Below are 18,163 nucleotides of genomic sequence, written 5' to 3'. Positions count from 1 at the left end.
CCCCACAGTTTCCTTATTTTTGTTGTCTTTTTTCTGATATAGTTAAATCAGGTTAGTCCCACTGCAATTTTCAAAAGAGCAGTTAAAAAAAACCTGTTTATGCAACTTAACAGGCAAATTGAGGGAGATAAAGAAAAACATATTTTACACAGAGGAGCTATGTGTGTACGATGTCTTTACCCAACACAGCCCGAAAAAAGGACTTTAAATTCTTTTTTTTTTTTTTTTGTCGGTCCATCTAGTCAGTTTTTGCGGGAGAGGCAGACTTTAATGTAAAAATAACAGCTGTCATTTTTTACACAGTCTGAACACGTCAGAGATGTGATCAGTGCATTTTTAGCTTCTTTAGCATATTAAGAGATCAGAGACATGTTCCAGAGATGCTGTAAAGGATGAAGGCATGAATCGTGTTAGAGCTGAAAACAAATGAGATCATCCAATCAGTCATTAAGCTTTTGTCTTTCTTAAGTGGAGAGAAAGTTATTCATTCATATGGCCAAGTGAGAACAGAGACCTTGAATTATCAACATGGTGAATTTTATCTGCAAATATAAACATCGGCGGAGGAAATGCTGAAATAAATGCAGGAAAAACACACACAAAGAAAAAAAACTCAGCTAAATCCCGATTTCACCGATTCACTTCAGAAAAACAACTAAATCTGCAAAGCATATTGAAAATACGGAGAGTGGAGGTACACCCTGACAGAATGGATATCTGATCATCATCAGTGATGCGTTCACATGTAAACAGTGAAATAAAATTTAATTCTTAATCTGAGGAGTGACCACAGCTGTCAGATCTTCTTAGACAAACAGTAAGTGAGTGACGTTCTGTCCTGTCTGACTTTTTCTTTTCACGTCGACGCACTAAACTGTCTCTGTCCTCATATTCAGCTCAGGTTTCATCAGAAAGCATGAGAATTGTCTTTTTTAGAAAAAGATTTTTTAAGAAAAGCAGATGTTTAAGATATTCCTGCCCTTTCCCCTTCATTTCTCCGTCCGTCCTGTTTCCTTTGTTAATCTCTCTCTTCATCATGACCCAGTTTTCCTGTTTTCACCAGCTCACCTGTGACCTGCTGCCAAATCGGTGATGGCTGCCGTGCCTAAACCTCAGAGCTTCACTGAAGTATCATGTTCTTTCATTTCTTTGCTTCTGCTCCACACCAACAACCTCCTTCCTGATCTGCCTGATCTCTGTTTCTCTGGAGGATCCCAGCTGACCCGCCTGAAGCAGCGAAGGGCAGAAGGAGCCTCCGTGCCGGTTCGGTAAAGTCCTGGCTCAGGCTGAAGGAGAGGAGCTTTGCCAGATTTTTAATCTGGACAGTCACATCAAATGTGTACCTGAACATGCAGCTCTACAACAAAGCCGCTTTGCGTTTGAAAAATTTACCGCAAGATCCCGCAGAGCAGTTTTTGATCCACCGACAACCATCTTGGCCTAAATGATCCAAACATGAGTCCTGCGGTGGAACCCACGGGGAGTCAGAACGACATGGATCTAATAATGCACAACGTTAAGCCTTCATTTTTCAGGAGCGCTTCAACAATAGAGACCAAAACTGTCAACATGTTTGTGTTTTTATGAAGTTGGATATTTTATGGCTTTGCTTACTTTGGCTGTCAGACTCTAGTGGCCATTTGAAGAGCTGCAGTTTTTGGCACTTGACTGCTGGCTTCAGCTTCCATCCCCAGAGGTTGACGCTTGGATCAAACACAACTGTAACTATATTAGACAACATAGCAGGTAACGCTGGCACCTCCGAGGGAATGGCAGGCTGCCGAGGTGCGCGTAAGCCAAAACGCAGCCAACAGAGATCGCATATCCGATATATCTGTGATGGGGAGGCCCAGAAAAACATCAAGAGGCCCGAAGATGAGTCAATTATCAAACACAAACAGTTTCATGCAGCGCCCCACTCTCTGTGTTTACAACACAAAGACAAAGTAAAATGTGATGGTGACAAAGAGGAAATGAATGTACGAAGGGTTAGTGTGATTCACAGTCACACTAAATCAATTACACGGTCAAATCCGAAGTGCATGAAGAACGAAATCATTTCCATCAGAGAGTCAAATCGGCGCCAGAACGGCCAGCTGGATAGAAAACCGAGAAGCAGCGATACAACGAAGAAACACACACACGACACTCAAGAACACAAACAGATAGGTGATCTGTCCCGGGAATCGGTGGCCCTGCTCATCAGGATCGGGACGATTAAGGTTTGTTTGTCTTCTGTGTCTCTGCGTTCAGAGGCCCCGAAGCTGCTTCTCACCGACACTCCCGTCCAGCTGGAGTGAAGTCAACACAACACACACAAACAAACAACTGAAGGATCAGATGAGCAGAGGTGATAGGGGATTATCTGATCGCTCAAATGAGGAACGTTCAACAGCATGAAGCAACATCCATATATTAGTCACAGGAGGCGCGAAACCAAATCCTCTTTGGAGGATTTCTTATTTATCCCCATGCTTTTATTTGCCATATTCCCAGTTTGAACAGCCATTCATCACTGGTGTGCAATGAATCTTGGGATTCGCCGGGATGGATCCTCTGTTGCCCGGGAAACGAAGGACACATTACCGGCCGGCATCTGAGCGGAGAGAATCTGTCTTCTGTATTGAGACACAGCTTTTTCCATTTTCACTGTACGTTTTGTTTTGTTTTTTTTTTTTTCTATTTGTAACATCATTTGCAACAACAAACACACTTTTGAAACATAATTTTGTTGACACTACACATTATCCCCCCGACCTTATCCACAGTGCCTTTGTTACCCAAACACGAGGCAACAGACGGGACTTCGAGACACCTGCCACCATCTGCCCCAACCAACCAACCCTCCTGGTGACTCTGCTGCTGTTAATTAACGTGCTTCATTCATTAAAAACAGCCGGCAGTTCAGCAGGTATGAATTTCATTCATCAGCGGTAAAAAAGCTGATTTTTCATAAAACTGACTTCCAGTCTTGGGTTTGCAAATGATGTTTTTCAGATTAAAAGCATTTTATTTCGGGTGAGTCTCCTGCCTGAAGAGATGACACCAAAAGGATTTTATAAATATTACATTTTTCACTGAAGAGGAAGACATTTATCACATTACACAGTCAGCCATATTGTCCTCACTGCCCCTCTCTGACAGACTGTGACCTCCGTTTAGCTCCAAGAAATAAAATATTAAACATGTAGAATTTACAATAACAGCAAAGACCAGCTGCCGGCTCCTCATGTGTAGGAGGCATCATGGAATAATGTGGGATTCATGACTTTACTGGGAGCTTCCCACATGTTGGATTCCTTCACTAAACGTATAAAACAGATTAAAACAGACGTGAGACATGTGAACTTGTTTTCTTTGAGAAAAGCCAAAGACACATTTCCACTGAGTTCGATAATTACAATCAATCCATCAATCCATCAGACCAGATGTTGGGGAGGTGTGTTTCCCTCCAAAACAAACAGAGCAGGAGATTAACGTCCGTAAAATCAACAAGTGAAGCAGATTCACTTCAAAAATCAAAACAAGACGTCTCAGATTTTCTGAATCGGTAAAAGTCCAGTTTCATCTGGCTGAAAACCACAAAGGTGTAAAATGTGGATGTTAAACATATGTCTGATGACGTCACTGACCGGCTGCCAAACGAAACAGACTGTTACGAAGATTAAAATCAGCGTTTTCTCCAAATTCAGTTCTGAAACATTCGGTAAAAATCTGAGTCCACAGCTCAGGTCAGTCAACAGCAGCGAGATGTTTCAGCCTTCAGTGAAGGATCGACAGTTTTCTTTTGCTCTAAAGAAATAAATGAACCATTAAAATAGTTTCTCATTAATTTTCCATCCATCAACTAATCTGTTAATCAATCACTCAGGAAGTTCATTTCTCCTGCAGATCGGTTTTGTTTTTTCTTTTCTCGCTCCTCTTTTGTGTGTTCAGCGGTGAATAATCAGTGCAGGATTTTAATTTTACATCCCAATGCTTCTTCAGAAAACCAGTGTGAGACATGTCAGAGTTGGCTCTTAGATCACGCTGATCAGAGCGGGGCCCCCCGGAGCCCAAACACCAGGATTTAATCATGCATGTGGGCCGTGTGGAGACTCTGAAAACTGGGATTGGCCTTTAGTGGAAGCTGCATGTTTCAGCGGCAGCAGCTGTTTATCACAAACGCTAATAACTTCACCAACAGACATGCAGTTTTTTTTGGAGGGGTTAGTTTTTTTTTTTTTTGTTTTTTTTTTCTGGGGCAGACGCAAACAAAAGCCAATTTTCTCTGAACGAACAGGTTGAATAACTAATCTCCCGCTTTACAGTGATGTGAAACAAATTAGCATTTTGTGATTTAACAGTTCTTCACTTTGCAAAGCCACTCGGCGCCGTGATTGACACTCAGCGTGACAAAGTGAAAAGTTGAGATATGTAACAAATGCACGGTGAGGCCTGATAACGCACAACACATCCATCATGTTTCGCTGCCGTGCCACGACAGCCAGTGGGCTAAACATCTCTCCGCCTGCGGTGAAATGAAAACGCTTGGGAGCTTTACTGAACACTGTAAACTGAATTGATTTTTGCTCCTGTAAATACAGGTAGTGTTGAAGCTTACAACAACTTCCACAATGAACACCGATCAACTTTTTGTGCTGCAGCGTTTCATTTGTTTTTGTACATATAAAACACTTCCTGTCTGCTACTGAACACTGTACAATATATGTTATTTAGAAATGCATGATTATTAAAACAACAAACATGGAAACATTCTATTTTTATTTTACTACTCATTTCAAAGTTGTCTCAAAGTTTTGAATCTCACTGTCAAAGATAAAAACACAGTTTACTGACAAGCTTTAGAAATTAGTTATATATATATGTCATATGCAGAAATTCAAATCACATTTAAATGTAAAAATATAGACGACGTACAGCACAGTAAGTGCCACACTGATCTCACTTCAGTTTACCTGCTATGTGCTCTGCTCTCAGCCTGCTGTGGCTTTAAGGGAAACGAACATTTCAGATGAAAAATGTGACCAAATCATTTGAATTCATTACGGGAACGACAAATGTCATGTTTACATTTAAATCCCATCCACCCTCTAGTGTCCTGACCCGCAGAAAACAAACATCAGTCATCACTTTCTCGTTGGCTGCGTCTCCCTCATCTGTTGCCATCCAACATGGCAATCCGAGCGAAATCTGGCAGCTGCCGGGCTGCGCTCGCCTCACCTCGCTGAATCATGATGTATGATGTTTACATAGCCAGAAAATCCCCCTTCCAGAGCTGCAATACGCTCTGCTTCTCCTAATTAAGAACAAGTAGATATAAACACAGACATAACCTCCCTCATATAAACACACAGGTGACTCAACACTCAGATACAAACAGCAGAGAAGCTGTGAACGTAAACAGCCCAGAAAACACACACGTAGTATATTACGAAGATAAAGCTGGTATCAGGCGTCTGGTTTGGCGACAGATTCCTCCTCTTGAAATCTCCAACCCATAATATGAAGTTACTGATCGATATTAATCCTTTATTATTCCCTCTCGGATGATTTTTACCCGCCTGAGCCGTCGGCTCATAATGTAGGACAGCAGTTCATCTGGGGATGGTGACGGCTGCAGGAATGAAAAGGTATTGAGAGAGCACTGATTTTATTGTCAGAGCTGGTGGTGAAATGTGCATGTGCTGCACAAACACACACACACACAGACACACAAACCCCGCCAAATAAGTCCAGCTGAAGAGCAGCCTACTCTAGATTAACTTGTCACTGAAGTTGAGGGCCTCAGTCCTCAGGGTTGTCTTATCCCCGAGCAGTTTGACCCGCAAGCTGCTCCTTGTTATTTAGTGAGCTCTTATCTGCCACTCTGAAGCCCGGCAAGTGAAACGAGGATGGGCGCACACAGCTACTGTCTGCAACAACCAGCAGCAGAAAAAAAAAAAGACACTCCAAGAAACATCCAATCTCAAAGCCTCAGTCGGAAAGGAGAATTTTTCCCCCAAAAAAGCTTGAAAACAATCTCGAAGAGGTTCAGAAATGAGGCCAATCAAAAAAAAAAAAAACAAAAAACAACAACAAATACAGATTGTCATGTTGAAAATTTTTCTTTTTTTATTATTTCAGTGAGGGAAAATAATAATTATTTATGATTATAAACTGGATGTTTATCCAGTTATCTCGTCACAATAACGGCGGTCCAAATATTTTGCCATTTTTAGACTACTTTCCTGGGTGGATCCCACCTGGATGTTCTGTTTCCTGTTTTATTTTGAAGGTCTGTTGTTTGTCTCCTCACGTCCTGTCAAGCTCCTGCTGTCCTGATTGTCTGATTGCTTTCACCTGTGTCTCATTAGCGCCTCTGCCTGAGTGCTTATAATCAGCGTCTTCCCTCTGCTCCTGTTTAGCTTGTCTGTCCCCCTGTGAGCGCTTTCTGCTGCTTCTTCTTTAGTGTGTTTGACCCTTTTCTGTGTTTTAGACTACATTCTTGGGAACCTTTGCCTGAGCTGACTGGATTAAAGACCCTGAGCTTTGGAGCAGTCTGTGCCTGATTGTGTAAGTATCTGGCTTCAGCGCGACAGTTAAAGCTGATGAACTTAAACTGAAGGTTTTTGTGGGAATAAGTTATTTGTTGTCACATTTGTAGCTGCACTTTGCTCTTTTTTTCTGCTGTTAATATGAAGGAACTGCGGTTTGATAAAAATATAAAAAAATGGTTGATTTTTCTGCTCCACAGTCTGACGTGCTAGTGGCAGAGGTGTCCACTGGGATTCAGAGCTCCGGCACCATGAATCAGCACCACGTAGCTGTTGTACATCTCCAGCAACACAAGAGTTGGAAAACCATCCACCAAAATTTCCCATTTCAACAAATAGATGTGCAGCCCGAGAGAAGGTCAAACTAAAATTGTCATCCCATATGAGGAGAGGAGATGCATTGCAGGTGAGGGGTGCATAATCTGACCTACATTCAGCACAAAGAGGGTTTAACAGGAGTGTGAGGATGGAAGTAAGAAGTCAGGAAAGCCTTAAATAGACAGCTGCTTCCTTCTGTGATCCACTTCCATTAGAGTTCATGTTTATTCAGCAGCGTTCATTTAGATTTGCCCCAAATATCAAAACAACCTGTAAGTATATCGGATGTGTGTATGAAGAGTGGAGTCGATCAGGTTGTACGTCTCATTTATTCGTACGAGCTGTGGATGATTCACACATGCAGCAGGACTTCACTTTTCAAATTCATTTCTCTGAGACACAGCGCGAACTTGTTTTTCCTGATGAGTCAGAAGGGGGCTGAGAGAGGGTGTGGACACAGCTGTGAAGAAAACAGATTAGAAAAATACACAAAATATGAGAATTGAATCTTTGTATAGGTCCCGACGCCTCCGTTTGTTTTAGCTGCAGTTTTCAGGCTGATATTGATTTCTAAATAATGCATACAATCTGTTCTAAACATTCAAACTGTTTTCAAAACGGTGAAAATGAACTGAAAACTCAGCAGTGACTTGGAGTCCTGTTTCAGGCCAATACTCACTCAGCCGCCGCTCAGTTTGGCCCTTTGGATGCTAACGGAGAGTCTGATTTTAATGCAGTGGCCCCTGAAGGCTCAACACATTGTTGCCAAGCTAATTTCACCAACGGCCATTATTTTAAGCATTTTTCAGCTTCTTCTTTATGCCATTTCAGGATAAATTAGCTCTCAACAGATGCAATTAGTTGTACAGTCAAAATACATTTTTCATATTGTTTGCCAACCCATAACAGAAGCAACTGGCTGCTGTTTCGCTATTATCACTTGTGACTCATGTGCCGGCGCCGAGCTGTGCTGGTCTTCTTATAGCTTTCCTCTGATTGTAACTTCTGTTTTTCTTGGTGAAGCTCAGGCTGCCGGAGACTTGATTGGGATGTTACTGGCCCGAGCTCGACACAATGACAGGATGTGATGTCACAGCGCTAGTCTTCAGTTGTGCGGCGGGGGGGGGGCGCTGTCTGCTGGCGCTGCGGTGACGAGCGCAAATGAAGAATCTACTGCAGGGTTGTCTCCTTTTAAACCAGATGGACGGAAGCATTTTTAAATGTCCTGTGATTTGTTACGTGTCCATTTGCGGATACCGAATTAGTTTTTCCATTGGAGGTTCTGAGAATTGCTTGACCTCCATGTTAACCAGCAGACCCATTAGACATGTCAAACCTCTTTGAAGATAAATCCTGTTGGACCATCCCCTCGGAGACTCCGGGCCTCTTTTGCTTTTCAAAAGGTGATACCAGGAAAAGAAACACTTTCCTCAACTGTTAAACCAACATCTGCCTATTTTCTGTCCTCTGGCATCAGAAAATACTCTAAGGTGTGTTGGCTGCTTAATGTCGGCTCTGAACGGCTAAATGTAGCTGGAGCCGGCGCTGAAGTCCTGCAGAACCGGCTTCACGTGCCACGCCGGGGAGTCAGGGTCAACATTTTGCTTGGCGTGTTTCCAGTGTCATGAACTGGAGGGAGTGCACAGGGAGGGAGAGGAATGAAGAAGGGGGGGGGGTGAAAAAAGACCAGAACAGGAAAAAGAGCTTACATTTTTAACTCCTGCAGTGCGTCACGGAGATGTATGGGCCCGTCTGCTGAGGATAGAGGCAGCCAGAAAGAGGAGGAGGATCCTCAGCCAGGATCTTTCATCAGCTCCTGATGTCATTCACAACATGCAGTCTGCCTCAGGTTCTGTTTCCACCATGTCTGTAAGAGCTAGTAAATATCTGCTTGTCTATTTTTGTAGCCATACTTTTTTTACAGCTTTCCCTTTTAAGTATATATACAAAAGAGGCTGAGATCCATAGTGTGTGTGTGTGTGTGTGTGTGCGCGTGTGCGCCAGCCATTCTCTGTGCAGAGACTGTTGATTCAGCTGGAGCCTCCTGAATGCCTGACAGCCAACTGACATCCTCTGTCACTGGGCGCCGGTGCGCAATCGTGACTCAATAAGCCCAAGAAATCAGGGGAGAGCCGGAGAGTGAAAACACACATCAGGGCCAGGCGGCGTGGAGAGCAGCGGCGCAGAGGTTAGCGGGCCTTGGGGGTTCGAGGGGGCTCTAGCTCCGGTTACATCCATCTTGTTCCAAGACCTCCCTGGAGAGTACAGTATGTGTGAACATGAGAAACCCTTTGGGGTGAATTGACTCTAACCAGATTCAATACCCCTCCTCCCCCCCACCAAATAAAAACACGCTGCCACGCCGAGCCAAAACACACAACATGCAGATCGGAACATTTGGTCAAAGTCGGTGTGAGTTTTTAACCATATGAAGTTTTATGGTGCTGTTGGAAATGTAATATAGAAGTGGGAAGTTAAATTTCAGACAGAATGTGTCAGTCACTTTGCAGTTATTGCCCCACGGCGGTCTGTTACTGCCCAGGGGTCCCTAAAGCCCCCCAGTTTACTCTTCTGCAGCCATAAGATCTCAACACAATGGCAGGATGTGAGGTGGCAGTGCCAGTCTTCAGGCTCATTTTAAAGCAGATGGAAAGAACGAGTCCTGTCAGTTCTCCCTCAGTGTGTCTGGGCACTTCTCTGAATGTGCTGTGAAATTAAGTGGATTAACTGAATCCAGATTGCAGCCAAATTGTTTTTATGTTAATAGATCTGAGAATTATTTAGTCATTTAATTAGACTGATTCTGAATAGAAGTTGTGAAATATTTGTCATTCTCTGTTCCATGAAGTTCAAGTTAACACATTCATGTCACTTTTGCCATAAAATTATCTGAACTATCATGAATTTATAGTCAGTCAACTGACTGAATCTCTAACCAGCTGGTTAAAACAGCAGTGCACTGCAGTGTTCAGTAGGGGTCCCATGAATTTGGCAAAAGGGACCCGAGGAGGTTAAACTAGCCACGTCAATTAACAGACTGGAAGCAGCAGCTGAATCCAACCGCAGCAGAGAATAATCCTCACTAAAGTCCTGTTAAATCTCCAGCGTTGGTCTGAGGAGGAAATTCAGACTCATCCGCTGCAGCCAGTCAAGATGTGCATGTTCATGCACGTCTTGACTGACAGGCGCACACAGAGGGCCGTGAAAGAGACTGGCAGGGCCGATAAAAACATTATGGATGCTTTTCACGGTCCACCGGGCCGCTAATGCGGCAACGGCCAGTCCAACCTCGACCAGCTCAGGTGGACGAACTCACCTGAGTTTTTTTGGTGGTTCAGTTAAGATTATGTGTACAGAAAATATATATATAAAAAAAAAAACCTGTAAATGGCAGACAGCTAGTGCGGCATAACAGACTAATATCTCACATCGACCTGGAAGTAGTTAGAAAGTCAGAAGTTGCATCGACCAGCCGTTTCAAACCTGCTGGAATAATTTGGGTCGTCAGGCTTTGTTCAGTCCATCCATGCTCGTGTCCGTCTGTCTTTAAAGCAGGAGAACAATCTAGATGCTGGATTAGGTCGATTTTTTACAGATTCAACTTCTGGCTCATGTTGGTACACTAATAATTCTGAAGGAGTTAACTTTTGTGTGCTGTTGTATCATTCTCCTGTGCAGATTATTTAAAGGCAGTTTCTCCATTTTATACATCGAATGGTAAGTTTTTTTTTTTTTTTTTTTTTTTCGGGGGGGAGTCAAGTAATCAGGCAAAATTGTCAAAAGCTGAAATTCATACAACTTTTCTGAGTTGCAGTTACCAGCCAGCCTGAAAATAATGAGCCCATTTCATTCTAATCCTCATTTCTTGTTCTCTGATCTCTGCCTTTGTCAGGCAACTAGACTGCAGCAGGATACCTTCAGGTGCGCAGCCTCCCCCAGTAACCATCTCCGGGGGCAGCTCTTGCATTCCCTCCTTCATTAATGCCAAATGCTTTCATGCTTGCAGAGAACAGTGTTGAATTAGAACTAATTTTCCTCTGTGGAGTGCAGTGGCGGGGGGGCTATATGAGCTCATCTCAGAATTACGCTCATTTCAAACCTCCACAATTAACGATAACATTTCAGTGAGAGAAAAGCTGCCGTGCTTAAAAATTCCAGCAAAAGCAAGCTGTAAAAATCCTGCAGCCCCCCCACCTTCAAAAAGTAGGGGGGGGGGGGCAAGGAGCTTTATTGCCTCATGGCAGTTGAGTAATAAAGCAAATAAATTCTCTGCCTATTCATGTGTTACACGTCATGTCAGTATTTTAACATGTCTATAAAGTCAGAGCCAGTTGAGAGACGTGTTTAACTGAATCCTTGCCTCATGTCACAGCAAATGAAATGACATCACCAATAAAATAAAAACAGCTTAGCCAAAGTAATTGTCGTGTTTCAGTGTTCAGGTAGGTGAAGAATGGAGGCAGATGTGTGGCGGGTTCCTGCAAAGGATGCTGAAATGAGACCGTCCAGATGATCACGTAGGGCGCTAAAGAATGATTTTTGTAGGTTACAAGCTTTTTTAACACTGTCTGGGTTTCTTAGTTTGGTAAATATCACCCAGATTATATTTCAGGGAGACAAAATGAATTATTTACATCCGTACGCTCGCCTGCTTTCACCTTGACTCGATTTGCCTGGTGCGCAGTGATGTGGGTTAGCCTGGAAACACAGCCATCCAGTCACAGAGCTGGATGTGGATTTACTCTGTTCTGCCAGTTTGGATGTTAACACGATATATTATGTTGGGTTTCTGTGCGGCTTTGCCAAGAAGTAACAAGGCCAGCAAACAAAATGCAGGTATGATAGCTGCTCTGCTGTTTTGTCTGCAGATGAGGAGGGCCACGCTCGCTTTATGTGGAGAGTCCTCTCCATTTTCTGACAGGATTTAATGAGCTCAGCTGTTTGGGCTCATCTGGGAATGCTCCATGTATGACCCTCTTTTTTCCGAGGCCGTGGTTTGTTGCTGTTGCCCCCCCCTCCCCGGCCGCTCCCTCTCTTGGAGATGCCAGCCGCCTCCCTCCTCCTCGTGCCCACAGCCCACCGCATCCTCCCAGTCTTTGCTGTGGCTGAACGGCGGTGGAACATTTTGCGGAGAGGCTAAACCACACGGGCCAAATAAGCAGTTTTGACCAATTAGAGAGTGTTTTTGAGCTCAGTGTTGGGTTTGGCTGGCAGACTGAGGGGTTCACAAAAGTGTGAAAGTGCTGGTGCAGTCGGAGGTGGGGTGGAGGAGAAGGCCACCTCCACGGCTATGACAATGCGTCATTCAAACAAAAAAAACCAAAACCAAACCTGGGGAATGAGGCCCAGCTCAGCTGATGGCTGTCCCGTCATGAGCGGCATGTGCTCCCTTGTTTTCTTCCCATCTGGACGGGACGCAGAGCAGAGACGTTTCTGAGCGAAGGCCGTGTCAAGGACAAGTGGATTTGCGATGAATTAAGGATGGTTAAAAAAAGAAAGCACTTTACTGGATGCCAAATGCAGTGCAGTGGGGATGAACTTCGGCACCAAATCGTCCGGCTGTAAGCCTCTCTGAGGAAGATGTCCTCAAAATGAGCCAGAGTGTTTCTATTTAATACAGAAGGAGGTAAAGAGATCTACTGACAGGCATGAAATATCTTCTGGGGGAAGAGCTTCGGCTCCAGCCAAGTGATGACCGATCTCCCCACTCAGAACAGGCAGCTATTATACTGCAGAAATGGGCACGATGGAGCAGGAGATGGGAGCCCAGCTTCTCACCCCTTACTCTTCTAAGTTTACAGCCAGCGAGGTCAGAGTTCACATGCAAGCGAGGCTTGGGGGGCCGTTTTCAGACTCATCCTATAGCACAATACATCTGTTTGAATCCGATCCAAAACGGATTCTGTTTCCGGCCCATTGTTTGGACTATAAACAACAAAATGCCAGGCAGCCAGTGTTTTACACTGTAGTGTAGTTCCCTCCTTTTCCCCAACAGGGCCCAGTGTTGTCACTTAATTCCCATAACCACAACAGGCTCACACATCTGTGTGTGTGTGTGTGTGTGTGTGTGTGTGTGTGTGTCTTGCCCTTTTCCATCTTGCTGAAATAGACAGAACGACACACAACCTGAGAATAACTTGTACGACACACAAAGGGCAGCAGGAGAAGATTTTTTTTTTCTTTTTTAAATGTTGATAGAAACAAATCTGTTATTCTAAAATCTCCAGCAAGTGAATCGGCCCCATCGATGCGTATCTTTACACCTAAAAATCAGCATGATGTGTTTGGAAAGATTGCTCCTTGTTTGGAGAGAGAACCGAGATGGTCATGGGTGAATTGAATTTAGTGCAGCCTGCCAGGAAGTTGTTTTCGGTGTTTTGTTTGATAAAGGCTGGAAACATGATAAAATCACTTGATAATATAGGATGTTTTTTCTCCTTTTGTTGGCAGTGCCCTTCCCCTTAGTCTGCTCTGCCAAATAATGCTCCCATTTTCCTTCAGCTCTTCATTTGGTCCCCGCTCACGCAGGCCGTCTTATGAATGGAGACAAGAATACTTATAAGGCTGCGTTGCACAGCCCCCCCCCCCCCCCCCCCCCCCCCCCCCCCCCCCCCCCCCCCAAAAAAAACACCAACCAATCCTGCCTGTCAAAACAACAAAATGAAAGCCACAGTAAACTGTACAGAGCACTCTGAGCCCAAACAGCTTTTATGTCAGCGTTATTGTTGGGGATCAGCAGACAGGAGCAGAACAACCTCTATCGGTGCTAATGATGACAAATGAAGGAGCTGATGAAATTCCACAACCATCATATTGAGATGTGAAAGTGTGTGTTTGTTTGTTTGTGTGTGTTTGTTTGTGTTTTAGGGGACTTGAGGGGAAACAGTGATTACAATTGAATATGCTTATTGTCTGCAGCCTCCCTTGGAAAATGAAGAAACAAACAAAAACGTTGTTGAAAAAGCCATCGTGTGTTTTCTGTCTGCAAATGAGGCGAAAACGAGCAGAGCTCAGAGTGATCGGTGGCGTCGGGTTGGTGATGCGCTGCTTCTGTTCTCAGGCGAGGGAACGTGGAGGATGTGGGCTGTGTGGCTGTGGCAATAACTAATCCACACGCTCATGAGGAGACCTCAGGAGATTAATCCTCCGTAGTCTCTGTTTAGATCATTACACGGGCTCCAGGCCTTTTATTGGAGCCCTCGTGCAGGGCTCTGGTGGTTGGTGGTCAGCGGGTCCACCCTCGTGCCACACCATCCTTCATTCTCCAGTTTAAAAGTAGCACTGGTTTTCCAAATCCTCTCAGCACCTTATTATAGTGAGCTTTAGTTTATTGATGGTAAATTCATCCCCAGGAGACAGAAAAGCCTGTAACGTGTAATCAGATTTCCATACTGTGTTTTTTCACTCGTTGCTCTTTGCTTGGAATCAGGATTATCACGTTTCTGACCGTGGCACCACCGGCTCAAATGTCCACCTCTCACAGAAAAGTGTCTCTATATTTCTTTTCTTAAAAAAACTTTCTAAATAAATGTGATTTGATTGGACTTGACTTATCTCCATAAAACTCCCCCGGGCTCTCTGGTCAGAAGTCACGGGCCGATGTTGGCGTTCACAACACGACATCACAGGTGGCCTGTGCCCGCTCACATCTTTGTCAAACTTCCACAAGCACATAATTCATCGGAAAAGACGGATTGTGACGTCGTAATGCTGATTGAATTAAGCAGCAGGATTTGGACATCTGTCTTGCTGAACGTTGAGTTGAACGTTAAGTGTTACTCATGTTGAAACAGCAGGACACGGCAAATTCAGAAAAACGAGCACTGAGGTCACAAGATTTCCAGCCTTTAAAGAAGCTTTTTGTTTTTCTTTGGTCCTGACAATAGTTTCTTCTCAGGAGCGGATGGTTATTTATACTTTAGCTTGTCGTCACAGTCAAATCACAGATCTGCATTAGACGGAAAAAAAAATGCTATTGGGATCATTTTTGGCAGAAATGTGCTTTGAGTGGGAACAATGCATTTTATTTACATTGACGGACCATTTGAATGATGATGTGATTTTCGTTTGGGCCTGTTCCCCCCCACCCCTGGATGGTTTGGAGGCCAGGATGTCTCTGTAGCACCACAGTGCTAATGGCAGCGGCATCCAAACGAGCATCGTGCTGGAAAACTCTGTAGAGACAGAACAAGTTAAAGCGCCTCCAGTATTATCCCAAAATTCAGGGAGTAATAATGAGTCTGTCATCCCGGCCTCTTTAAGTGGAGCAGGTAAATATTTAGTGAGGACTGTGATTGCTGCCGGCCGTGGCCTATTCATCTCTGTCAGCGAGCAATAATGGAGAGCTGCGAACGCTAATGTGAGAGCGAAAACATGAGAACATGCTCTGCAGAGAGAGACGCCGACTGTTTGCTCTGCTTCAGTACAATTGACTCCATCCCTCCACCGTGCAGAGTTTTGGTCTTGAGTTAATATTTAACTGTAAACTGTTTTACAGTGCAAATAACTCTGTGCTGATTAGCTGTCCGATTTTAAATTTTTCTATTTTTATTTAAAAAAAAAAAAAGAAAAAAAAAAAGGGCTTGTCTGTGTGAAAATTCATCCGCTGCCAGAGAGGAAAGCTTCAGAGAACAGACTCGTGTTTTCAGGTTCTGGTTTCCATTAGGAGCTCGTAAGCAGCTCAGCGAACGGCCGTGGCTCCGCTCCAAAGAAGCGTTTCTCCAGACGCCATTAAAGATGGATCACTTCAGATGGTGATGTCTTTCTGCGCCAGGTGACTTTCCTGTTGGTTCACCGAGGTGGTGGGAGGAGGGGGGGGTCAGCCTCCTGTGCACTTACAGGCAGGAGGTAAATACACTGTGCATCTGTGCAAACAAGTGTGAGTGGTGGTCCAACGGGGCGCGACGTGGAGATGTTCACGGATAAACGGCCCATGTTTGCCTGTCAGACAGGAGAGCAGGGAGCGGCTTCACGTCCTCCTCTGTGCTGTCAGGCCTGATGTGGCTAATGAGGGAGGAGTTTCGTCGAAGGGGGCCCGTCCAGCTATCTGGGCTTCCTCTCACCCTGCAGCCGATGTGTTCAAACTCCCCATCCTCCGATCAGAAGACGTGGCATGAGTAAATTCAGGAATTATGAGACGACTCACGGGCCACGTTGTCAGTACGTGTCTGGTTTATTGTGATGAACACCTCAATCCACGTGTTTTGTGGAAAGGCCCACCTGCTTCCTCAGACGCTGGCTGCTTTTTTTTTTTTTTTCTCCTCATTTCCTCAACTACTTTTGAAATATTTTTTTAATTCAGCTGTAAAGAAGCAAGTCATTAATCACTTCCATGATTCCAACACTGTGTTACTGTGTCAACCTGGTCACTTTCCAGCTCATATTCTTTATTTATTGCCATCGTTTAAATGAAAGTCTGTTGCCTGCAGCAGCTTCTCACGCAGCAATAATAAAATCAGAGGAATATGGACCCTGATATATTAACAAGGCACCGTCATGTACTGGAGGAAATACAGATTTGTTTAAGGAAACAAGAACAATGTCAGTACACTGATCTCAGAAATCAGACCAAAATGAAAAGTAAAAACATGTAGGACACAGGTTTGTTTTTGTCTGTGGGGGGTTATTGTGGTGATTCAGACTTTTCCAGTTTGTGTAATTTTCCTCTGCAGCTGAAGAGAACCAAACAAACAGCAACACTTTTCACCAGAATGGAAAATGCTTGTGTTTAGGAAATCATTGCCCAACACACAGGCGGCGTTTCGTTTCCTTTTCACTTCTCCACTCTTCAGCGGAGCAGAAGATGCGGACTGTGGTGGTTCTGTTGCTGTTGGATGTAAACAGATGGGTGTCTGTGCTCCTTCAGTTCAGGACCAGGACTCGGCGGGGGAGGGACTTTCTGGACGCTCACATGCGCAACAAGTCCAAGGTCGTGAGAAGCGCACGATGAGAGTGAGTGGCATCGTCCGGAGCTGGATTTAAAGTGGATCAACGGGGGCTGGGAGGGGGGATCGGCAGGGGGGGGGGCAACTTTTCTCTACCAACGCGGGTTGGACCGGACCGGACTGGACGAGACGCAGCCGCACTGATCCGGACTTTCTCTAAGTTTTTCAGCGCACTTCTCGGCACCGGAGTCCTGGGGAGGGATTTTATTCACCGCAGCACCAAACTGAAATAATGCAGCGACTCGGACCCTTCAGGTTCAGTTTCAAACTCGGTTTCAACCGCAGAAGTTTGCAGGTTTTAGGGGCCGCAGCAGGTGAGCAGCAGGACGTGAGATCCGGATCCGACGCTCTGGCACAGGGCTGTGCTTTAATGTGAAATGGTCCCGACCTGCCCCAGGAGCTGGGAGGATATAACCTGAGAGGAGCCAACAGCAATACAAACAATCAGACAAACACACAAAACGACCCGAGTCCACCATGAAGGCTCTGGGCGTGCTGTGCCTGATCTTCGGGCTGTGGGGATCCGGTCTGGCCAACAGGATCTGTCCAGACCTGATCGTTGACAGCTGTCACTGCTCTGCTGAGAGGTCCAAGGAGCTGAGCCGGCAGCAGATCCGGGTCAAAGTGGTCTGTGATGATGTGGACCTGATGGACCCGCTGCAGCCGAGCTTCCTACCCAACAGAACCGTTTCCCTGTAAGTAGGTCTCACTGACACACACACACACGTTCAAGGTAAATCAGGCAGCTACATCTGACCATCTGAAGGGAGCTCTGGAGGGAGGAAATGACATTTACTCAGCTGGGCCCCAAAGAGAGTCCCCGAACCAGAGATAGGGCACCTGAATTATTGGACCGGGACATGAAGTGCTGTAAATTCATTCAGTCCATCAGTGAGTCTGATTCACAGGATGAAATTAGTTTAAGAAGCAAAAAACACTCAGCTGAAACTAAATTAAACTGAAGGAAATATTTCTCATATAGAATCAATGAAGGTTAAATATCACAGAGCTCACTGAAGCAGAAGGGAATGTAAACAAGATGGCAAGAATTCAGATTAAATAAAACTCTTCCTATATATGAAAAATACACTTTAAGATATTGCAAGTGTGAAATCAGTGGAAAGACCTGGAATAAACTTTTAATGCTGCTTATCTGACAAAAGAAATTCGCAGGCAGACTACGGTATGTGCTTTAAGTCTTTGAATTATCCTTTTGGCTAAAAACTGAGGACACGACTGAAGAGAAATATTCCTTATTCTGATACCCGTGATGGTATCAGAATCGGTCACACAGAGTCCAGAAAAAGGCCGGTTTGAATCCATCAGAGGGATCAGACCTTCACATTTCATCACCCAGCAGGGTCG

At 44.6% G+C, this 18,163-nt stretch overlaps 1 protein-coding gene across 1 annotated transcript in view; it reads left to right on the top strand.

Annotated features, from left to right (window-relative positions):
* The first annotated feature begins 16,969 nt into the window (after positions 1–16,969).
* adgra1b (adhesion G protein-coupled receptor A1b) overlaps positions 16,970–18,163 on the top strand; it is a 115,174-nt gene continuing 113,980 nt past the window's right edge. Inside the window, exon 1 of the mRNA XM_029521815.1 lies at positions 16,970–17,493. Within this exon, the coding sequence (XP_029377675.1) occupies positions 17,276–17,493 (218 nt within the window). The 5' untranslated portion in view covers positions 16,970–17,275. The remainder of the gene's footprint in view (positions 17,494–18,163) is intronic.

This window comes from Echeneis naucrates, chromosome 15 (genome assembly GCF_900963305.1).
Source record: "Echeneis naucrates chromosome 15, fEcheNa1.1, whole genome shotgun sequence".
Taxonomy (NCBI): Eukaryota; Metazoa; Chordata; class Actinopteri; order Carangiformes; family Echeneidae; genus Echeneis; species Echeneis naucrates.
Note: the sequence above shows the minus strand (reverse complement) of the source record. Positions and strands in the feature narration are given on the sequence as shown.